This window comes from Nerophis lumbriciformis, linkage group LG27 (assembly GCF_033978685.3).
Source record: "Nerophis lumbriciformis linkage group LG27, RoL_Nlum_v2.1, whole genome shotgun sequence".
NCBI classification, from domain to species: Eukaryota; Metazoa; Chordata; class Actinopteri; order Syngnathiformes; family Syngnathidae; genus Nerophis; species Nerophis lumbriciformis.
Window position 1 is genome coordinate 832,974 of NC_084574.2, and position 25,129 is coordinate 858,102.

The 25,129-nt window shown below is 37.2% G+C and overlaps 2 protein-coding genes across 8 annotated transcripts in view; both read right to left on the reverse strand.

Annotated features, from left to right (window-relative positions):
* mttp (microsomal triglyceride transfer protein) overlaps nucleotides 1-14,641 on the reverse strand; it is a 93,174-nt gene extending 78,533 nt beyond the window's left edge. For 3 of the 7 annotated variants that reach the window (XM_061923078.2, XM_061923082.2, XM_061923081.2), the window contains exons 1-4: nucleotides 13,313-14,641; nucleotides 11,999-12,070; nucleotides 1,659-1,846; nucleotides 1,399-1,545 (exon numbers count right to left, since the gene is read on the reverse strand). In XM_061923078.2, coding sequence (XP_061779062.2) covers nucleotides 1,399-1,545; nucleotides 1,659-1,846; nucleotides 11,999-12,070; nucleotides 13,313-13,436 — 531 coding nt within the window. In that variant the 5' untranslated portion in view covers nucleotides 13,437-14,641. Of the gene's footprint in view, nucleotides 1-1,398; nucleotides 1,546-1,658; nucleotides 1,847-11,548; nucleotides 11,713-11,998; nucleotides 12,071-13,312 lie in introns of those variants that run through there. The other 4 variants (XM_061923083.2, XM_072916334.1, XM_061923079.2 and 1 more) reach the window with 3 other exon arrangements.
* Nucleotides 14,642-20,373: 5,732 nt separating this feature from the next.
* LOC133570256 (tetraspanin-5) overlaps nucleotides 20,374-25,129 on the reverse strand; it is a 28,501-nt gene continuing 23,745 nt past the window's right edge. Inside the window, exons 9-10 of the mRNA XM_061923076.2 lie at nucleotides 22,154-22,196; nucleotides 20,374-22,080 (exon numbers count right to left, since the gene is read on the reverse strand). Coding sequence (XP_061779060.1) covers nucleotides 22,184-22,196 — 13 coding nt within the window. The 3' untranslated portion in view covers nucleotides 20,374-22,080; nucleotides 22,154-22,183. The remainder of the gene's footprint in view (nucleotides 22,081-22,153; nucleotides 22,197-25,129) is intronic.

Below are 25,129 nucleotides of genomic sequence, written 5' to 3' on the forward strand. Positions count from 1 at the left end.
AGAAAACAAAGATGCTAAACTGACAGTTGACGGGTAGAAAACAAAGATGCTAAACTGACAGTTGACGGGTAGAAAACAAAGATGCTAAACTGACAGTTGACGGGTAGAAAACAAAGATGCTAAACTGACAGTTGACGGGTAGAAAACAAAGATGCTAAACTGACAGTTGACGGGTAGAAAACAAAGAGGCTAAACTGACAGTTGACGGGTAGAAAACAAAGAGGCTAAACTGACAGTTGACGGGTAGAAAACAAAGATGCTAAACTGACAGTTGACGGGTAGAAAACAAAGATGCTAAACTGACAGTTGACGGGTAGAAAACAAAGATGGTGTTCAGTGTTTTCCTGCTCAAATGAGCGGACTGTTGAAAATAGGAATCGGGGGATTACTTTTCACAAGTAAGATTTAACATTAACGTACTATTGGTTGTATTTTGTGAAAAGAATATTAGCACAGAGTTGAGAAGGAGCAAAGATCTTCAATAGTACTGAAATCCTAGCCGCTAGCAAACAAGAGTATGAGCATAATAGAATAGCTTGTCAATTAAATTAATACAATTTAAAGATAAAATAAGATTAGAAAGATAAGATTTTAGCTGATATAAAGACTTTCAGGTGTTTATGTTTATGTTGAAGTATTTGGCAGAAGCTTTTATCCAAAGCAACATACATAAAAACACATATAAAACAATCAGTGTAAACATGATCATCTAAGGGAAGAATTTAATACAAAATATCAATACATTTTATCAATACATCTGTCAAGACAGAATAAACTCTCTGCTGCTGCAGCAACAGAGATACGGTCTATAAGATGTATAGATATCTAATGTATTCATACATTGTTTATGTATATATAACCTAATCATATTGTTTCTTCAATTTAAAAATAGCTGACCCTTCTCTGGGATTATATTCCCAGTTTTGATCTGGTCATTTATAGCATATAAGAATATTCTATTACTGTTAAGCAAACTATGAATAATAAAACATGTGTCCTTTATCATAGCTACACGTATGACAAAAAAGGGGGGTGAAAATCAGTGGTATTCAGTGAGGTAAGATGAATTAAATGTCATTGCTCCTGCCAAATGAATTGCACTGATCACCACTCCAAGATGGCCGCCCCGCGTCTCGTCAGCGCCAGTAGGCAGTAGCGCTCCATGCTGCGTCTATGATGTGTACCTACAAAATTAGCTAAATAAAAAAGCTAGCATGCTAACGTTAGCATGCTAACAGGTATACAATAATTGACGCTGCAAAATGAGCAAAACATCTCATATTAGCCAACATTATTAGCTGTGGGCCACACTTTGGACACCACTGCCTTTCAATTTTTAAAAAAAAGAGAAGCTTGTTTTCCTTGGATGAGACGGAATAAAAGGTAAGTGAGTGTTACCTTTCCATTGCGCAGGTGCACATAAAAAGGTTTAGTCAGCGCTGCCAGTCTACTTTTGCCCAGCAGACTCTCAATGTTGCCTCCATGGAGGACATTCTTCTCCTTCTGGGCCCGCTGGGACGCGTGGTCCGCTCTCACGTTGGATATCTTTGGGAGAGAAAAAGGGTGATAAAGTTGCCATGTGTGTGGTTAGTTGGACGTGTTTAGGAGAGAAAACGGGTGATAAAGTTGCCAGGTGTGTGGTTAGTTGCCAGAGGCACCTTCAACTGGATCAGCTGCTCGTCTTGGTCACGAGGGTCTCGCCACAAGAGATGGACGTCCACGTCGCTGGAGACTTTGGAGCCCACGCCGCCCTCCTTCGGGCCCCGGGCCCCGGCCACCAGCACCTGGGTGGTGTAGCTGAATTTGTACAGCTGCTTGTTGTTGAGTCGGGGTCCCGTGGCGCCACCTGTGGACACCAAGGGGGGTCCAAGAGTCAGATGGACTGTCATGGACAAAACTCAGTGGAAAGACTTTTTACACTGAGGCTCGCACACTGAAACATTGAAGCATTTGGATAGTTTTCATTTTTAAAACCAACATATTTTTTCATACAAATGTTAAAAATATGTCTTATATATATTTGTATTATTATTATTCAATGCTTCAATCTCTAGACTTTAGGTTTATATGTTGATAGCAAGTAAACTTTTTTTTTTTTTTTTTATGTTTTATGCCTTTTTTGTGAAAACATTTTTTTTTTTTTACAGGCAAACATACAAAATGTGCAATATTTCCCCCCCAAAAATGTCAAAGTGGAATATTTGATGTGAAGTAATTGGAGTCTTAATCAATAATTCATAACATTGATTTGAATTCATTATCATTCTTGGAGCAATGACAGTTTAAAAAAAAATCCCACAAAATTAATAGGGGACCCGGAAGGGCCCCACTCGTACAAGTGTTAAAACAAAAGTTATTTTTTCAATTGTTTTTACTTTTAACACTTAAGTCTATAAATCAACCTCAGATCTATCAGTCGCCTATAATTTTCTTTTTTTTTGTTTTGTTTTGTTTTATGCCCTTTTTGACAACAAAAACTTTTTTTTTTATGGTGCAAACATAAAATATGCAATATTTTCCCTAAATTATATTTCTGAGTTGACAATGTGATAAAGAGAATTTGGAGCCTTAAATAGGTCAATAATTCATAAAATCATTATTTTTTGAGCAAAAACAGTTTTAAAAAATCCCACAAACTTCATTGGGGATCCAGAAGGGCCCCACTCATTAAAGTGTTGAAAAAGTAATTTTTAAAATTGTTTTTACTTTTAACACTTAAGTCTATAAATCAACCTCAAATCTATCAGTCGACTATCATTTTCTATTGTTTTTTTTTATGGTAACTTATTTTTTATTTATTTTTTTTATTCCCTTTTTGACAACAAAAACTTTTTTTTTTTTTTATGGTGCAAACATAAAATATGCAATATTTTCCCTAAATTATATTTCTGAGTTGACAATGTGATAAAGAGAATTTGGAGCCTTAAATAAGTCAATAATTCATAACAACATTGATTTAATTCATCATTATTTTTTGAGCAAAAACAGTTTTAAAAAATCCCACAAACTTCATTGGGGATCCAGAAGGGCCCCACTCATTAAAGTGTTGAAAAAGTAATTTTTAAAATTCTTTTTACTTTTAACACTTAAGTCTATAAATCAACCTCAGATCTATCAGTCGACTAAAATTTTCTATTGTTTTTTTTTAATGGTAACTTATTTTTATTTTTTTTGTTTTATGCCCTTTTTGACAACAAAAACTTTGTTTTTTTTATGGTGCAAACATAAAATATGCAATATTTTCCCTAAAATATATTTCTGAGTTGACAATGTGATAAAGAGAATTTGGAGCCTTAAATAGGTCAATCATTCATAACATCATTATTTTTTGAGCAAAAACAGTTTAAAAAAAATCCCACAAACTTCATTGGGGATCCAGAAGGGCCCCACTCATTAAAGTGTTGAAAAAGTAATTTTTAAAATTGTTTTTACTTTTAACACTTAAGTCTATAAATCAACCTCAGATCTATCAGTCGACTATAATTTTCTATTATTTTTTTTGTTTTGTTTTTTGCCCTTTTTGACAACAAAAACTTTTTTTTTTTATGGTGCAAACATAAAATATGCAATATTTTCCCTAAATTATATTTCTGAGTTGACAATGTGATAAAGAGAATTTGGAGCCTTAAATCGGTCAATAATTCATAACAACATTGATTTAATTCATCATTATTTTATGAGCAAAAACGGTTTAAAAAAAATCCCACAAACTTCATTAGGGATCCAGAAGGGCCCCACTCATTAAAGTGTTGAAAAAGTAATTTTTAAAATTGTTTTTACTTTTAACACTTAAGTCTATAAATCAACCTCAAATCTATCAGTCGACTATAATTTTCTATTGTTTTTTTTTATGGTAACTTATTTTTTTATTAATTTTTTTATGCCCTTTTTGACAACAAAAACTTTTTTTTTTATGGTGCAAACATAAAATATGCAATATTTTCCCTAAATTATATTTCTGAGTTGACAATGTGATAAAGAGAATTTGGAGCCTTAAATAGGTCAATAATTCATAACAACATTGATTTAATTCATCATTATTCTTTGAGCAAAAACGGTTTAAAAAAATCCCACAAACTTCATTGGGGATCCAGAAGGGCCCCACTCATTAAAGTCTTGAAAAAGTAATTTTTAAAATTGTTTTTACTTTTAACACTTAAGTCTATAGATCAACTTCAGATCCATCAGTTGACTATCATTTTTAATTGGTTTTTTTTATGGTAACTTATTTTTTGTTTTATGCCCTTTTTGACAACAAAAACTTTTTTTTTATGGTGCAAACATAAAATATGCAATATTTTCCCTAAATTATATTTCTGAGTTGACAATGTGATAAAGAGAATTTGGAGCCTTAAATAGGTCAATAATTCATAACAACATTGATTTAATTCATCATTATTTTTTGAGCAAAAACGGTTTAAAAAAATCCCACAAACTTCATTGGGGATCCAGAAGGGCCCCACTCATTAAAGTGTTGAAAAAGTAATTTTTAAAATTGTTTTTACTTTTAACACTTAAGTCTATAAATCAACCTCAGATCTATCAGTCGAATATAATTTTCTATTATTTCTTTTTGTTTTGTTTTTTGCCCTTTTTGACAACAAAAACTTTTTCTTTTTTTTATGGTGCAAACATAAAATATGCAATATTTTCCCTAAATTATATTTCTGAGTTGACAATGTGATAAAGAGAATTTGGAGCCTTAAATAGGTCAATAATTCATAACAACATTGATTTAATTCATCATCATTTTTTGAGCAAAAACGGTTTTAAAAAATCCCACAAACTTCATTGGGGATCCAGAAGGGCCCCACTCATTAAAGTGTTGAAAAAGTAATTTTTAAAATTGTTTTTACTTTTAACACTTAAGTCTATAAATCAACCTCAAATCTATCAGTCGACTATCATATTCTATTGTTTTTTTTTTATGGTAACTTATTTTTATTTTTTTTGTTTTATGCCCTTTTTGACAACAAAAACTTTGTTTTTTTTATGGTGCAAACATAAAATATGCAATATTTTCCCTAAAATATATTTCTGAGTTGACAATGTGATAAAGAGAATTTGGAGCCTTAAATAGGTCAATAATTCATCATTATTTTTTGAGCAAAAACAGTTTAAAAAAATCCCACAAACTTCATTGGGGATCCAGAAGGGCCCCACTCATTAAAGTGTTGAAAAAGTAATTTTTAAAATTGTTTTTACTTTTAACACTTAGTCTATAGATCAACTTCAGATCTATCAGTTGATTATCATTTTAAATTTTTTTTTTTTCATGTTTATTTGTTCGCTTTATGCCCTTTTTGTCAAAGAGAACAGTTTTTATACGACACAAACATTAAACATGCTATATTTTCCCCGACATATATTTCAGAGTTATATATAATATCATTTGATGTGAAGTAATTGGAGTCAATAATTCATAACATTGATTTTAATTCATTATTATTTTTTTGAAAAATGACATCTTTAGAGAAACAAACATGTTTGTGTTATTAGTCAACATTGCAACTTGTTCTCGTTACATGTCACCTCTTTGCGCTTTTATTCCACTTGTTTTTGTTTTTTTAATAGTATCTTTAGAATGTGCTGCAGGCCGTTGAAAAAGCCGCTGCTGTACATCGTCACCACTTAGCACATGAACACATGCGTCATGCTGAAGCACTTCCACTGAAAATGATGGAAAGTGCCACTCTACATAGCAACTGCCGCTGTGGTCAAAGTTGGAATTGGCACAAAACACATTTTAAGATGTTCAACATTAAACTGCCATCTGGTGGCCAAAGTGGATAGTGCAACTCCCAAATCTGTCACGTTTCATGTGTCAGGTAAAGCGTGACAAATGGGGCCATATGAATCCTCTTCCTACTGTAAGTCAAGCAAATATTCAAGTGGTTTTTTTTGTATTTTAACTGAAAATATTAAGATGTATGATGATTTAATATTTGTTGCAATATTCCACCAAAGGTTCTTAACCTTTTTGACCTCGGGACCCAACTTTTCCACTACAGAGGGGCCCGGAGCCCAACACTGAATCAGTAATCTTACCCTTACTTTTTATTATATTTAATTATATCCAACCTACTTACAGTTTACAACCTTGTCAAATGATATGAAAGCATGTGTTGACCGCAAAGATTATTTATTTAACACAAACTTGAGGGCTTAGGTCAGGCTGATTAGAAAAGGAAGTGCTACCCAAATGTACTGCATAAGAAGGGACTCATAGATGAACAATGGGAGACCGGGCTCTCTGCTCCGCCGCTCGCAGTCTGTGGAACGCTCTCCCTGACCACCTGAGGGCACCACAGACTGTGGATGCTTTTAAAATAGGCTTAAAAACCCTTCTTTTAAAAAAAATAAAACAAATAAACAAATAAAACTTGAGGCTTAGGTCAGGCTGATTAGAAAAAAAAGTGCTACCCAAATGTACTGCATAAGAAGGGACTCATAGATGAACAATGGGAGACCGGGCTCTCTGCTCCGCCGCTCGCAGTCTGTGGAACGCTCTCCCTGACCACCTGAGGGCACCACAGACTGTGGATGCTTTTAAAAAAGGCTTAAAAACCCTTCTTTTTAAAAAAGCCTTTTTTTTTAGATTTATGCGTGCTAGTTCTGGCTATTAGGCTGTTCTAGTTTTTATTTGTATTTATTTTATTTTATTTTTATTAATACACTGTAGCACTTTGAGGTTGTTTGCTCAATGTAAAGTGCTTTTTTTTTTTACAAATAAAATCTATTATTATTATTATTATTATTATAAATGACTGCCAAAAAAAGTACGTATAATTTTGTTGTGCTAAAAGAGATAAATGGAAATAAATATGTTCCTTAACTAAACAGCCCAAAAATGTAAAGTGCAAATGAAAGTGAAAACACAACGTCACCATTTTAGTCATAATTTTTGCGCTTGGGAGACTTCTCTATGACCTGTGTAAGACTCGTGTTTGTTTGAGATTGCCATTACTGCCACACGTGGTGGAAAAGTGTATTACAACTGAGCGGCCCATACGGACCACAGCTGAGAAACACATCTTTTTTGGCTGCCCTCTAGGGGGCGCTCGTGGCCCAACAATGGCTAATGGCCCTTTAGTTAAGAAACACCGTGTTAGATCATATTAAAGTTTAAAGGCTGAAAATTATATTTTTCTGTGAAAATGCAGATGGATAGAGATATTAAGTACTTTAATAATGCATATTATTTTCAGGCTTTGGTGGGCCAGATGTGGCCCCGGGGCCTTGAGTTAGACACCTGTGACCTAAACACACTTCTTTGCACACATTTGGTGAGCCACTTGAAGCATTCCTCAAAACACTTGTTAGAAGTGTCAAAGTGAAAGAAGAGTTGTGAAAGTGTGAGGCAACGTTCATGCCATTATTTCTGTTCACTCGTCATTTGGCAGAAGATAGTAGGAGCCGATCCAATCAGCAGCCCTTTAACTGGGTGTGTTCCACTTGATAACATTTACTCCTCGCACTGGGCATGACACGCTCCTGGTCTGATACGGCTGAAGATGGGCTGACGTGTCACTTTATGATTCCATCAGCACACGTCACAGCTCATTGGCTGCAGTGTCCACTGACTGCCTTCATTTGTGTCTTTATTACCAACGCCTTCTTAACTCTGCATTTATGGTACTCATTCTTCTCAACTAGATTTTTTTATCGTCTAAATGTATTCATCAAATTATGCTGACAATTTTGTTCAACCAAATTTGTGAGCAAATCTGTATGTTTTAAAATTCTGTTTAAATTCAGTGTTTAAAAACGTAATTTGCTTAAATTCAGTGTTTTAAAATTAATTGTAAAAAAATCAGTGTATAAAATAAAATATTATTATTATTATTATTAATTAAAATATAAATTATTCACAGTAAAATAAATTCAGTGCAGACAAATTCAATGTAAAAAAGAATCAGGGTAAAAAGAATCAGTGCAGAAAAAAATGAGTGTAAATAAAAATACTGTTTTGAAATTTAGAGTGCAAAATTCATTGTACGGTATACATATTCAGTGTGAAAAAAATTCAAAGCAAATAATTCAGGAAAAAAAATCACTGTGAAATCTTTTTAGAGAAATTCAGTGCAAAAAATACAGCGGATTAAAATTCTGTATGTCAAATTCGTGTAAAAAAAATTCAGTGCAGGAAATTCAGATTTAAAAAATTCAGTGCAGAAAAATTAAAATGTAAAAAAAAAAAGTCAGTAAATTTCAGTGTATGAAAATGGTGTGTAAATAAATTCAGTGCAAACAATATAGTGTATTACAATGTAATGTGTGAAGTTCAATATATCAGTGTACAAAATATTCACTGTAAAACAAATTCAGTGCAGACAAATTCAATGTAAAAAGAATCAGTGCAGAAAAAATGAGTGTAAAAAAAAATACAACTTTTAAAATTTAGAGTGCAAAATTCATTGTATACAAATTCAGTGTGGCACATAATTCTGAAAAAAAAAAATCACTGAAATATTTTTAGAGAAATTCAGTGCAAAAAATACAGCGGATTAAAATTCATTATGTCAAATTCAGTGTAGGAAATTCAGATTTAAAAAATTCAGTGCAGAAAAAATCAAATGTAAAAAAAAAGTCAGTAAATTTCAGTGTAAAATTCAGTGTATGGAAATGATGTGTAAAGAAATTCAGTGCAAACAATTTAGTGGATTACAATGTAATGTGTGGAATTCAGTATAAAAAAAATCAGTGTATAAAATTTCTACGGAGCCCCTAAAGGGACATGGGGGAAAACATTTTTTATAATGTTTTTTTGTTTTTTTTTAGACATGAAACATGTCTAAAAAAACAAAATAAAATAAAATAAAATAAAATAATAAAAAAAAGTTTTTTATTTTTTTTATAACTTAAAACGTTTCTTGTGCGCACAAGATACATGTCTAAAAAAATAAAAACACACCCATGTCCCTTTAGGGGCTCCGTAAATTTCAGTGTAAAATATCCATTGTTTTAAAATTCAGTCTAAAAAAAAAATACAGTGCAGAAAAATTCAGTGAGGAAATATTTGTTGCTTCAAAATGTAAATACTACTTGGCTAAATTTAGACAGAAGCACCTCGTAGGTTTAGTTCTGGAACACCATTGATTGGTTGCTCACATTTGTTTATTCAATTCAATTCATTTTGTGTAGAAAAATAAAATTCTGTTTACAAAATTAAAACGCAAAAAATTCTGTAACATAAATTTACTGTAAACAAAATAAAAAGCTTTCATAATAAAGACTCAAATGAACGTCCAAATGAAGCATTACTCAAATGTTTTAGGAGGGAATTATGAAAAGTTCATGCGATCATTTCTTTGCAGTAAAGCGTAAAAAGAGTAATATTGCTGAAACAGAGAGTACTAAAATAGTAATATTGCTGAAGCAGAGAGTACTAAAAAAGTAATATTGCTAAAGCAGAGAGTACTAAAATAGTAATATTGCTGAAGCAGAGAGTACTAAAATACTAATATTGCTGAAACAGAGTACTAAAATAGTAATATTGCCGAAGCAGATAGAGTACTAAAAAAGTAATATTGCTGAAGCAGAGAGTACTAAAAGAGTAACATTGCTGAAGCAGAGAGTACTAAAATAGTAATATTGCTGAAACAGAGAGTACTAAAATAGTAATATTGCTGAAGCAGAGAGTACTAAAAGAGTAATATTGCTGAAGCTGAGAGTACTAAAAAAGTAATATTGCTGAAGCAGAGAGTACTAAAATAGTAATATTGCTGAAGCAGAGAGTACTAAAATAGTAATATTGCTGAAACAGAGTACTAAAATAGGAATATTGCCGAAGCAGATAGAGTACTAAAAAAGTAATATTGCTGAAGCAGAGAGTACTAAAATAGTAATATTGCTGAAGCAGAGAGTACTAAAAGAGTATAATTGCTGAAGCAGAGAGTACTAAAATAGTAATATTGCTGAAGCAGAGAGTACTAAAATAGCAATATTGCTGAAGCAGAGTACTAAAAGAGTAACATTGCTGAAGCAGATGTACTAAAATAGTAATATTGCTGAAGCAGAGAGTACTAAAAGAGTAATATTGCTGAAGCAGAGAGTACTAAAATAGTAATATTGCTGAAGCAGAGAGTACTAAAATAGTAATATTGCTGAAGCAGAAAGAGTACTAAAAGAGTAATATTGCTGAAGCAGAAAGAGTACTAAAAGAGTAATATTGCTGAAGCAGAGAGTACTAAAATAGTAATATTGCTGAAGCAGAGAGTACTAAAAGAGTAATATTGCATAAGCAGATAGAGTACTAAAAGAGTAATATTGCTGAAGCAGAGAGTACTAAAAGAGTAATATTGCTGAAGCAGATAGAGTACTAAAAGAGTAATATTGCTGAAGCAGATAGAGTACTAAAATAGTAATATTGCTGAAGCAGATAAGAGTACTACAATAGTAATATTGCTGAAGCAGATAGAGTACTACAATAGTAATATTGCTGAAGCAGCTAGAGTACTACAATAGTAATATTGCTGAAGCAGATAGAGTACTACAATAGTAATATTGCTGAAGCAGATAGAGTACTACAATAGTAATATTGCTGAAGCAGCTAGAGTACTACAATAGTAATATTGCTGAAGCAGCTAGAGTACTACAATAGTAATATTGCTGAAGCAGCTAGAGTACTACAATAGTAATATTGCTGAAGCAGATAAGAGTACTACAATAGTAATATTGCTGAAGCAGCTAGAGTACTACAATAGTAATATTGCTGAAGCAGATAAGAGTACTACAATAGTAATATTGCTGAAGCAGCTAGAGTACTACAATAGTAATATTGCTGAAGCAGATAAGAGTACTACAATAGTAATATTGCTGAAGCAGCTAGAGTACTACAATAGTAATATTGCTGAAGCAGATAAGAGTACTACAATAGTAATATTGCTGAAGCAGCTAGAGTACTACAATAGTAATATTGCTGAAGCAGCTAGAGTACTACAATAGTAATATTGCTGAAGCAGATAAGAGTACTACAATAGTAATATTGCTGAAGCAGATAGAGTACTACAATAGTAATATTGCTGAAGCAGACAGAGTACTACAATAGTAATATTGCTGAAGCAGATAGAGTACTACAATAGTAATATTGCTGAAGCAGATAGAGTACTAAGAGTAATATTGCTGAAGCATATAGAGTACTAAAAGAGTAATATTGCTGAAGCATAGAGTACTACAATAGTAATATTGCTGAAGCAGAGAGTACTACAATAGTAATATTGCTGAAGCAGCTAGAGTACTACAATAGTAATATTGCTGAAGCAGATAAGAGTACTACAATAGTAATATTGCTGAAGCAGCTAGAGTACTACAATAGTAATATTGCTGAAGCAGATAAGAGTACTACAATAGTAATATTGCTGAAGCAGCTAGAGTACTACAATAGTAATATTGCTGAAGCAGATAAGAGTACTACAATAGAAATATAGTAGTAATATTGCTGAAGCAGCTAGAGTACTACAATAATAATATTGCTGAAGCAGATAGAGTACTACAATAGTAATATTGCTGAAGCAGATAAGAGTACTACAATAGTAGGATGACTCACCAGTGGCTAGAAGACAATAAGAGGCTGCACAAAGCCAGAAGAAGACAGCAGGAGTCAACATGGTGTCTGCACAATAGAAGGGCCACACTAAAGTGTCGTGTGGCACCCAGGGGCCCAAAAGAGGCAAAGCAGCTTCTTCTATGAGGTTTTATCGGAGGGGAGGAGAGGGGAGGAGGGGGAGGGCAGACTCCAAACTCCACGCTCAAGTACTAAGTATCTGAGATAACAAGACAATCATTAACCTGATTGGACAGGAACTTCTGCTATTGATTGGGGCTCTCCCCCCCTCTTTAAGAACCAGTGACAACCGGTCCGATCATGTGATCAATGACTTAATCAATTGTTGATTGATGAACCTGTAAATGAAATGATTTATAATAATAATAATAATAACAGCAAAACTGTTAATACAACATGTTTTTTAAAAATGCCCCCAAAAAGTCTATTTACCAAGCAGATGTGGAGACACGTCCTCATTTTCCTTCTCAGGGGGAACACTACACACCTTGTTGCTGCACACTGCTGGGAGGGAAACACTCATGTTACACACACACCTCACTCATGTTACACACACACTTCACTCATGTTACACACACACTTCACTCATGTTGCACACACTCATGTTGCACACACACTTTAGCCCAATTTACCATTGCCTCAACTTTGTTTTAGGACATGAGTGAGAAAATGATCACATCGTCAAGGAGTTCAGTTGAGTTTGTGTTTATATGGAACGTGCATGTATACAACATGATACATCACACATGCATGCATACAACATGATACATCACACATGCATGCATACAACATGATACATCACACATGCATGCATACAACATGATACATCACACATGCATGCATACAACATGATACATCACACATGCATGTATACAACATGATACATCACACATGCATGCATACAACATGATACATCACACATGCATGTATACAACATGATGCATCACACATGCATGCATACAACATGATACATCACACATGCATGCATACAACATGATACATCACACATGCATGCATACAACATGATGCATCACACATGCATGCATACAACATGATACATCACACATGCATGCATACAACATGATGCATCACACATGCATGCATACAACATGATGCATCACACATGCATGCATACAACATGATACATCACACATGCATGCATACAACATGATACATCACACATGCATGCATAAAACATGATACATCACACATGCATGCATACAACATGATACATCACACATGCATGCATACAACATGATGCATCACACATGCATGCATACAACATGATACATCACACATGCATGCATACAATATGATACATCACACATGCATGCATACATGATGCATCACACATGCACGCATACAACATGATACATCACACATGCATGCATACAACATGATACATGCATGCATACAACATGATACATCACACACATACATAAATATATATATATATATATACACATATATATATATATATATATATATATATATATATACACATATATATATATATATACACACATATATATATACATACATACATACAGTATATATATGTACATATATATACATATATATATATACATACATACATACAGTATATATATGTACATATATACACACACACATATATATATATATACATATATACACATATATATATATATTACATATACACATACATACATACATACACACACACACAATATTGCCAAAAGTATTTAGCCACCTGCCTTTACTCACATATGAAGTTGAAGTGCCATCCCATGGAATTGTCCAAAATGTTTTGGTATCCTGGAGCATTCAAAGTTCCTTTCACTGGAACTAAGGGTCCAAGCCCAACTCCTGAAAAACAACCCCACACCATAATTCCTCCTCCACCAATATTTCACACTGGGCACAATGCAGTCCGAAATGTAGCGTTCTCCTGGCAACCTCCAAACCCAGACTGGTCCATCAGATGGAAAAGCGTGATTCATCAGTCCAGAGAAGGCATCTCCACTGCTCTCGAGTCCAGTGGTGATGTCCTTTACACCACTGCATCCCACACTTTGGACTTGGTGATGTATGGCTTAGATAGAGCTACTCGGCCATGGAAATCCATTGCATGAAGCTCTCTGCGTACTGTACGTGGGCTAATTGGAAGGTGACATGAAGTGTGGAGCTCTGTAGCAAGTGACTGTGCAGAAAGTCTTTGCACTATGCTGACCTCTGTCAGTTTACATGGCCTACCACTTGGTGGCTGAGTTGCTGTTGTTCCCAAACTCTTCATTTTTTTTTATAATAAAGTTGACTCTGGAATATTTAGGAGCGAGGGAATTTCACGACTGGATTTGTTGCACAGGTGGCATCCTATGACAGTTCCACGCTGGAAATCACTGAGAGCGGCCCATTCTTTCACAGAAACAGTCTCCATGCCTAAGTGCTTGATTTGATACACCGGGCCAAGTGATTAGTGATTCTCATCATTTGGATGGGTACTACTTGAAGAATATAGTTTCTTGCAAGTACAGACCTCTTTGCTACCTCAGCTTTCATGATTTATCTTGGATCCTGTGGCCGCAGTTTAAACACTTCATATTGCAGCCAAGGCAACATCCAACATGAATTGGAACATTTTGGAATACAGGATACAGAACGCTACTTTGTTCTTTGGCATTGTGAGTTGTGAACACGTGATGCAACTTACCTTATCTGCTGCACGCCATCTTCAGGAAATATGCCTTGACCTTTCACCCACTGCATTTAGTATGATGACATGGGAGAATTGACAAATACAAAGAGAGTGCCCTAGTTTTAACACAGTCACTTTGTTAAAATAAAACATGTATCAGTTTTCCAGGTGGACTAATATGTTTCGCTTGTTTACAATAAAGAAAGTCATGCTAAGTCACCTGTGTCAAAGGTGAACAGGCCACGCCTTTTGTTTTCTTTCTACAGGAGACAGATATGCTCATTAAAGTTGTGTATTCAAGTATTCATCATAACAGCGCGTTATATTTCTTCCAAGTGTTTTGGTGACAATTTGTTACCAAGTTGTAGCATGCTGGGAATTATCTGTGCATGTGATGGAGGAATGCACAGTGTAGGGTTGAAATTCTACTGAATGTGCATTAAATTGGGTTGTTTTAGCCAGAGGTGGGACCAAGTCATTGTTTTGCAAGTCACAAGTAAGTCTCAAGTCTTTGCCCTCAAGTCCGGGTCAAGTCCCGAGTCATGACAGGCAAGCCCAGAGTCAAGTCCAAAGTCAAGACTGGAAAGTCTCAAGTCAAGTCCTAAGTCCTGCATTTTGAGTTTCGAGTCCTTTCAAGTCCTTTTAACCACAGACTAATATATTAACACAGATTGTGTATGCTTTTCAAACGCTGTATTTATTTATTAAAACAAGTGCATTTTAAATTGCAGGAAAGAAAATTGTGCTGACATTGCACTTTATAATAGCACTATTAACCAGTCATTTTAAACATTAACTCATTCCTTTACAGAACAAACACATTGAAAAATAAAGTGCAAATGTACTTATTTGTACAAAAGTGTTAACATTGAAAAAACATGACATATACGTGAACATAACAAAAAAGTTGTACTTTTTATATGTCAGGGCCCTATGCTGCATTGCATTTGCAAAAGACCAAATTAGCCAAGAGTCTGTCAGTCATTTGTGCACGATGGGGGCGTAGTATGATGCCACCATGGCTGAAAACTCGCTCCACTGGAGCACTGGAGGCAGGCACTGCCAAGACTCTCATGGCCACTCGGAACAGTGAAGGAAGAGTCTTCATGTTCAATGCCCAGAACAAAAGGGGGGAGAGAGTTGTTTTGGGTTGGTGCACTACTTGTAAGTGTATCTTGTGTTTTTTATGTTGATTTAATTAAAAAAAGAAAGAAAAAAAAATATTTCTTGTGCGGCCCGATACCAATCGATCCACGGACCAGTACCGGGCCGCGGCCCGGTGGTTGGGGACCACTGAGGTAAACAACCAACAGTGTGTCAGAAAGCTAGCTAAAACGGAACACATATTCATAATATAGTATACATTTTAACTGACCTTTATTTGACTATTTTTGTCTTTTTTTAGGTGGCTAAAATACGCGGTGCTGCTGACCGCCGTCTAACGTTACGTGTGATATATTGACTAACGTAACCCTGCTTAAAAAAAATCACTGAACAAAAAGTATGAATAAGGTAGTGAACTGCAACAGATTCCCGTGTTTGCAATAACGTTATAACGTTAGCAGTGAGTTTACAGCCTCACTGATTTAACTACACAGCAAATAAAAGTCACGTTACTTAGCCAATAAACGTTATCTTACATTCAAAACTTACCGTTCTTTGTGCAACTTCAAATGCCGGACGAAGTCGGAAGTTGTTGCCTCTCCATCAGTCATTTTGGAACCGCATGTGTTGCATACTGCAAACCGTTTTGTGTTGACCACCTCGTAATTTTTATACCCAAACAAAATTATTTTAGGCATCATTTTTTTGTTCACTGGCGTGTGGTTTGGACATGTCTTCTTCGTTGGTTGTCCTACAATTTGATTGGATGAATGCTGTGTGATGAAAACAAAGTAGATGTAATTTGATTGGCTGTTGTACTGAGAGCACACCAGCTGACACACGCAACGCTGATAGACAAGTACACAATGACAAATACGGAGCGCTCCCGAATAACTTTTTCATCTTTGGGTTTTGGGGAAAGTAGCAAGTCATGTCAAGTCATGTCAATTCAAAAGGCTCAAGTCCAAGTGAAGTCACAAGTCATTGATGTTAAAGTCTAAGTCCAGTTGCAAGTCTTTTTACATTTTGTCAAGTCGAGTCTAAAGTCATCAAATTCATGACTCGAGTCTGACTCGAGTCCAAGTCATGTGACTCGAGTCCACACCTCTGGTTTTAGCTAATAATCATGCTGCAAGATCTAGCATGTTGCATTCAATGTTTATTCCCATGGAAAGTTTCCAACTTTGAATATTCCCGGAATTTTGCAACCCTAGTAACAAAGAAAGATCTAGAAGTTGACATGGCAATGTCCTGTTTTCGTCACCTACTATCATCTAATGCAGGGGTGCTCATTACGGCGATCGCGAGCTACCGGTCGATCTCGGAGGGTGTGTCAGTCGATCACCAAGCCAGGCATTAAAAAAATAGTCCTAAAAATGAGCGATCATAAATCTTCACTATGACGTCACTTTGGTCACTTGATTGACATTCACGGCACCCGAGGGTCTTCTGAGATGACGCTGGCTGCTGCCGGCTCATTAAAATTACCGACAGGAAGGCGAGAAACACTTTATTTCAACAGACTCTGGCGCCGTACCTGTCGTCAAAACTCCAAAGACCGACTGCACAGTTGCACAGTTGCGCTAACAAAATAAGAGTCTCAGAAAGCTGGCGTGCACAAGCTAGCAAGCTACGGAGTTTGCCGACAATGTATTTCTTGTAAAGTGTATACAAAGGAGTACGGAAGCTGGACAAATAAGATGCCAAAAACCAACCACTTTCATGTGGTATTGGACAGAAAGGAGGACTTTTTTTCTCCTCCATTCGAAAATGCGGACGTTATCATCACCACTGTCTGATTACAATCAATGCAAGTCATCAGAATCAGGTAATACACCAACTTATATTCTTGTCTTCATGAAAGAAAGGAATCGATATGTGTTAAACATGCCTGTATTATCTTTAAACACCTTAACTTGTTAACAATATTAACTATATGTGTTAAACATGCTTGCATTATCTTTAAACACCTTTAACTTATTAACAATATTAACTATATGTGTTAAACATGCTTGCATTATCTTTAAACACCTTTAACTTGTTAACAATATTAATTATATGTATTAAACATGCTTGCATTATCTTTAAACACCTTTAACTTGTTAACAATATTAATTATATGTATTAAACATACTTGTATTATCATTAAACACCTTTAATTTATTAACAATATTAACTATACGTATTAAACATTCTTGTATTATCATTAAACACCTTTAATTTATTAACAATATTAACTATATGTGTTAAACATGCTTGCATTATCATTAAACACCTTTAACTTATTAACAAAAACATATATTTCATAAATAAGTAAATATAAATGATATATATGAATGAGGTAGATCCCCACGACTTGATCAATTGAAAAGTAGCTCGCCTGCAGAAAAAGTGTGAGCACCCCTGATCTAATGGCTTATCATCCATTGTTTAGCAAACATTTTTACCATTTTTTTTCTTTGTAAGGCACACAAATAAAAAAATACAAATTTGTAATGCAAGAATTAAGACTTTCTTCTCAGCTGCCAAATAAAGTTATGTACTGTACCTAGCACAAAGTCCCTCATCATCTCAAACACATTTTAGGGATTATTTTGTCCATAAATAATTTACATCTGTGGTCCCCAACCACCGGTTTGCTAACGGGCCGCAGAGAAACATTAAATGATGTATAAACGACGGCATTTTCTCTGAATACGGCTCTTAAGCGCCGCCCTAGTGGCTCCCTGAGGGCATTTTTGAAAAAGGATTGAAAATAGAAATATATATTTTTTTGTTTTAGTATGTTTTTTGTTTGAGGTCAAACACGACACAAACCTTCCCAATTGTTAGAACTACCACTGTTTCATATGTTTGTGTGTACGCTTCACTGCTGACACTATTTGATCCAACACGGTTTTTTCCTACTAATTTCGGCGATTCTTGAACTCACCATAGTGTGGGCTGTGACGCAACAGTTTGTTTACATGTAAAATCTTCCACTACCGTATTTTTCGGAGTATAAGTCGCACTCCCGGCCAAACTATGAAAAAAACTGCGACTTATAGTCCGAAAAAATACAGTACTTGTTGCATTTTGTCCACCAAACGTTTTATGCTGTGCGTGAATGCACAAAGGTGAGCTTTGTTGATGTTATTGACTTGTTGGAGTGCTGATCAGGCATATTTGGTCACTACACGACTGCAAGCTAATCAATGCTATTTAGGCAAGCATCATTATGCCTCATTTGTAGCTATATTTGTCACGACTTGGACGGTGGCGTGGTTTGTTCTCCCGAGGTGCAAAAGATTTGGACCATACGTGGCGTGAAGGGGAGTACATGATTTATTTAAACACTAACTTCAAAAAAAGGATGCAAACAAAAGGCGCGCACAAGGGCGGAAGTACAAAACTTGACTACAAACACAAAACTTGCACAAAGGCAGAAACTATGAACAACAAAAAACACTAACTGTAGCATTAATAAACAAAAACGTATTAGGCATGGACTAAAAGGAGCAGCATGAACGATGGACATGAAATCAAGTGTCAGGAATGTGCAGAGCATAATTGTGGGATGTCGCCAGAAAGACAAACTGAAAACAATGAACTTAAATACTACAGACATGATTAACGAAAACAGGTGTGTGACTCAAAACGTGAAACGGGTGCGTGACGTGACAGGTGAAAACTAATGGGTTGCTATGGTGACAAACAAGAGTGCACAATGAGTCCAAACGTGGAACGGGTGAAACTAATGGGTAACCATGGAAACAAGACAAGGGAGTGAAAAGCCAGAAACTAAAGAGTCCAATAACTAAACAAAACAAAACTAATACAAAACATGGTCACACAGACATGACAATATTTGAGCTAATTTAATATCCTTTACTTTTATCCTCTTTGTATATAATTTATTTTTGCATGCATCATGACATCTGTATGTAATATTTGCTGCATTTCTGATAGTTGTTTGTCTGCCATGTTGTTCCAGACCACAGCAAACGTTACCTAGCTGGCCAAATATTGTAATAAATCTATTAAAAGAAGACAGCCTGTCATTTCCTTTAACTTGGACAGGAGTTATCTCACCTTCTGAGTAGCCTCTGATCTACTAATGTTTTCCATCCATCCATTTGCTACCGCTTATCCCTTTCAGGGTGGCTGGAGCCCATCTTAGCTGTATTCAGGCGGAAGGCGTGGTACACCCTGGACAAGTCGCCACCTCATCACAACAATACACATGATTGTTGTGTAGCAACAATCAGGTGTAAAAAGACAACCAATCAGGGTTCCTGCTTCACACCAATCTGAATACAGACACACACACAAATAGATTTGAAATTACGGACCGATTTATTATTATTTTTACACACACGAATCGCAATAGGGACCCACAAATTAAAACACAAACAGACAGCTCAGATTAGACACACATAAATTGACATACAGACACACAAATCAGTGCACAGACGTGATTACAGACACACAGACGGAGCTGTTTGACAATAATACTTGTTTTGCCAGAACATTAGCAAGGTGTTAGTATCCGCAACTCACTTTTTATTTTAAAAATATGTTTCTTCATCTACATCTTATATTTCACTAGGCATTTATTTATAGTAGTTTAAAAAAAATAAATTACTATTCCAAGGACTGCTGCAAATTTAAAGGATTTTGGGTTTAATCCTGTGAATATTTAAATAGAACATTAGCAGATTTAGACTCAAACAGTGTGGTCGTTGGCTTTGTCATGAAATAGAGCCATCGTGTAGGAAAAGAACAGTTGTGTAAATATTCTAGTCAAAACCAGATGATGCTCACAAATAAAAAAAAATAACAGAGAAAGTTCACAATCTGTACAAAGAAGCACATTTATTCAAACATATTTACAACATTGTCACAATCCAGTTCGTCACCAGATGTCGGAACAACATTCCAGGACACAATATTCAACCGGGAATATGTAGAAATGACATATTTGGCACTGAGTGGTACAAAAGAGTGAGTTTAAGCAACATGAACAATCCTTTGACGTTTTTGGTGGAAACAAATAAACAGAAGATAAAGAAGTGTTTCATCCAGTGAGAGTGTGACTGCAAAGCATATTTCAGACATTAAATAATGCTTGTGTGCATATGTTTGTCATGTCTGTATTATCATGTTTTGTTTTAAGTCATGTTTTGTTTAGTTTCTGTCTTTTCACTCCCTTGTCTGGTCACCATAGTTACCCATTAGTTTCACCTGTCATGTCACGCACCTGTTTTGAGTCACGCACCTGTTGTTAATCATGTCCATAGTATTTAAGTTCATTCATTTCCTGTTGTTCGTCCTGACGACCTCACAACACATTTATGCTCTGTTCATGCCTGATACTTCTTTTCATGTCAATTCCTCAAGCAACTACTTTTGTCCAAGCCAAGTAAGTTTTTGTTCCATATTTATAGTCTTTTTGGTTTCATAGTTTGTTCTCCGCCATTGTGCGTGTTTTTTGTTTGTACTTTTTTGCTATAGTCTTTTGGTTTTATAGTTTATTCTCCGCCACTGTGCGCGCTTTCATTTATTCCTTTTTTTGATAATAATAAATCATGTACCTTCATTCCCGTCTCGCACGAGCCAACTTTCCGTTGCATCCTGGAAAAGCACACACCCCGGACCAAGTCCTGACAGTGCCTGACGACCTACTGTCAGGACTAATGGGTAACTATGGTGACCAGACAAGGGAGTGAAAAGACAGAGACTAAACAAAACATGACTTAAAACAAAACATGATAATACAGACATGACAATGTTGTTGTTAGGTGCAAACTTTGTTATAGTACATTATAAATAGCCAAATGTTGCGGAAAAACAACCAAACATAGCTAACCAAATGAGCATTTTTAAAATATGACTCAAACAGATCATAGAGACAGAAGAAGTGAAAGAGTAACTGTTTACAAAGTGTATAAGTGGAGTTGCTTTCAGATAATTGACGTTTTTAGTGGCTGAAGAAAGTGCCTCCTCTAGTGGCCGCCTGTTGAACTACAAGGACTAAATCATGCCAGCTGCTGATTATTCCTAAAGTGCTTAAAAGGTCGTTTTTGGAGAATGCTCATGCTATCTTAAATGGTCAATAATCTTCATATATCCATATCCTTACGAAGGTAATGCCACGGAAAAATCTCAGGTTAATTCTCGGCAACTTAACATCGTTTTTCTTTATTTTTTACACAAAGTGCTAACCGACCAACTCACCACAAAACTAGCCTAATATTTTCAAATACTTCAACGTACTACAGTCAGGTTTGAGTCCGTGTCACAGAAGGCATGCAGTGCTTTTTTTTTCAGAGGAACTTTATATTTGTGCATGGAAAAAGTGCAGTGGTTCCCTTTCGCCACCGCGTCGGACTTGCCAACGCAATGTATAGACAACACATGTCAGAGGTGGTCCACAAAAGTAGTATTTACATGACCATGAGTCCCACAAGCGCCTCTACATGTACTCCATCTTTCTAGTGATTACCTTCAGAGTTATGAAGCTGGCTGTGGTGACGTCACTTCCTCTCCCAACTCCTTTTACAAACCATCGAGCCGGAGATTGAAGAAATAGACGGCGCACTTACCGGTGTAAAAAAATGATGCGAGGAAGGGGAACTTTAAACGCTGGGTTAGTGTGTCTGACGCGGGGCTTAGGCTGAATAATGATTGGTTGAAGGAGTTCTCAAGCTGGTCAAGTGTCTCCCGTCGTTGCTGGTGTCCAGTCTGAAGAGGCCTGTGAGAAAAAGTGTGCAAGTTTAGTCGCACACCACAGGGGGTCGGTCAGGAAGGGGGGAGGAGAGTCGTACCTCGTACATCCTTCTTGCCCTCGGCCGCATTTAAGTGAACAAACTGTACAAAAGATAAAGCACACATTTATATTTAGTCAGAAAGAAAAAAAAACACTTAATTTACCATATTTTCCGGACCATAGGGCGCACCAGATTGTAAGGCACATTAAAGGAGTCATTTTTAGAGATGTCCGATAATAGCTTTTTTGCCGATATCCGATGTTGTCCAACTCTTAATTACCGATTCCGATATCAACCGATACCGCTATATCGTCGTGGAATTAACACATTATTATGTTGACCAAAGGTTTGGGACATGTTGAAGAGGTGGCGACATAAAAACTATAATATCCATCCATCCATCCATCTTCTTCCGCTTATCCGAGGTCGGGTCGCCGGGGCAGCAGCCTAAGCAGGGAAGCCCAGACTTCCCTCTCCCCAGCCACTTCGTCCAGCTCTTCCCGTGGGACCCCGAGGCGTTCCCAGGCCAGCCGGGAGACATAGTCTTCCCAACGTGTCCTGGGTCTTCCCGGTGGCCTCCTACCGGTCGGACGTGCCCTAAACACCTCCCTAGGGAGGCGCTCGGGTGGCATCCTGACCAGATGCCCGAACCACCTCATCTGGCTCCTCTCCATGTGGAGGAGCAGCGGCTTTACTTTGAGCTCCCCCCGGATGGCAGAGCTTCTCACCCTATCTCTAAGGGAGAGCCCCGCCACCTGGCGGAGGAAACTCATTTGGGCCGCTTGTACCCGTGATCTTGTCCTTTCGATCATAACCCAAAGCTCATGACCATAGGTGAGGATGGGAACGTAGATCGACCGGTAAATTGAGAGCTTTGCCTTCCGGCTCAGCTCCTTCTTCACCACAACGGATCGACACAGCGTCCGCATTACCGAAGACGCCGCACCGATCCGCCTGTCCATCTCACGATCCACTCTTCCCTCAATCGTGAACAAGACTCCGAGGTACTTGAACTCCTCCACCTGGGGCAAGATCTCCTCCCCAACCCGGAGATGGCACTCCACCCTTTTCCGGGCGAGAACCATGGACTCGGACTTGGAGGTGCTGATTCTCATCCCAGTCGCTTCACACTCGGCTGCGAACCGATCCAGCGAGAGCTGAAGATCCTGGCCAGATGAAGCCATCAGGACCACATCATCTGCAAAAAGCAGAGACCTAATCCTGCAGCCACCAAACCAGATCCCCTCAACGCCTTGACTGCGCCTAGAAATTCTGTCCATAAAAGTTCAGAACAGAATGGGTGACAAAGGGCAGCCTTGGCGGAGTCCAACCCTCACTGGAAACGTGTCCGACTTACTGCCGGCAATGCGGACCAAGCTCTGGCACTGATCATACAGGGAGCGGACTGCCACAATCAGACAGTCCGATACCCCATACTCTCTGAGCACTCCCCACAGGACTTCCCGAGGGACACGGTCGAATGCCTTCTCCAAGTCCACAAAACACATGTAGACTGGTTGGGCAAACTCCCATGCACCCTCAAGGACCCTGCCCAGAGTATAGAGCTGGTCCACAGTTCCACGACCAGGACCAAAACCACACTGTTCCTCCTGAATCCGAGGTTCGACAATCCGCCGTAGCCTCCTCTCCAGTACACCCGAATAGACCTTACTGGGAAGGCTGAGGAGTGTGATCCCACGATAGTTAGAACACACCCTCCGGTTCCCCTTCTTAAAGAGAGGAGCCACCACCCCGGTCTGCCAATCCAGTGGTACCGCCCCCGATGTCCACGCGATGCTGCAGACTCTTGTCAACCAAGACAGCCCCACAGCATCCAGAGCCTTAAGGAACTCCGGGCGGATATCATCCACCCCCGGGGCCTTGCCACCGAGGAACTTTTTAACTACCTCAGCAACCTCAGCCCCAGAAATAGGAGAAAAACTATAATAGACAAAGATAAATGCAACACAAATGTAGCACAAACAAACAAGTTGACAAGGCTGGTCATGAATAATAACACCCTAGTAACAAAAACGAATAGACAAAAAACCTTGCAGTACAAGACGGTGGAGGTTATGAATTACAACTAATAGTTAGACAAAACTAAATGAATGGGACAAGTTTGGGGAGATGTTGACAAGGTGGGGGATTGGATGACTTCACTACTGTCATGTCTGTGTGATCATGTTTTGTTTTAGTCATGTTTGGTTTTGTTTTTGGACTTTTTGTGCACTTTTGTTTGTTTTGTCACCATAGCAACCATTAGTTTTCACCTGTCACGTCACGCACCTGTTTCACATTTTGCGTCACGCACCTGTTTTCACTAATCATGTATGTAGTATTTAAGTTCATTGTTTTCAGTTTGTCTTTCTGGCGACATCCGCATTTATGCTCTGCACACTTTATCCTCTCAAGCCATGCTCACAGTCCCATGCCAAGTACGTTTTTGTTTCATTGTTCACAGTTTCTGCCTATGTGCAAGTTTTGTTTTCATTAGCCAAGTTTTGTACCTCCGCCATTGGGCGCGCTTTTCGTTTGTTCTTTTTTTGATAATATTAAATTAAATATGTATTCACCTGCACGTCATATCTGGTCCAAATCATTTGCACCTCGGGAGAACAAACCACGCCATAGTCCAAGTCCTGACAACTACTCAGAAAATGTATTTTACAAAAACTTAAAAACCTTAATAGCACAAACTAAGCTTTTTACAGTACAAACAAATTGGCAGTTATTTTAATATTGGCAATGTTAAGAAGGGGGGGGGGGGGGGGGGGGGGGGCAACTTCACACAGGTCCAGCAGGATGACATGTACTGTAAATGTCACGGCCAGGGCGCATTGGAATGCGTCCTCATCCTTGCGCGCTGCAAGCACCGCGGGACACGCCCACGACTGTGGCGCACATCCACGGACGCGCCGCGCGCGTCTCCGCCCTGCAGCTGCCGCCAGCTGCAATCACTTGCCGGCAATCATCACACCTGCCTGGAATGAAGGAGCTGCCTTCATAAGCCTGGACATCTTGGCATGCCGG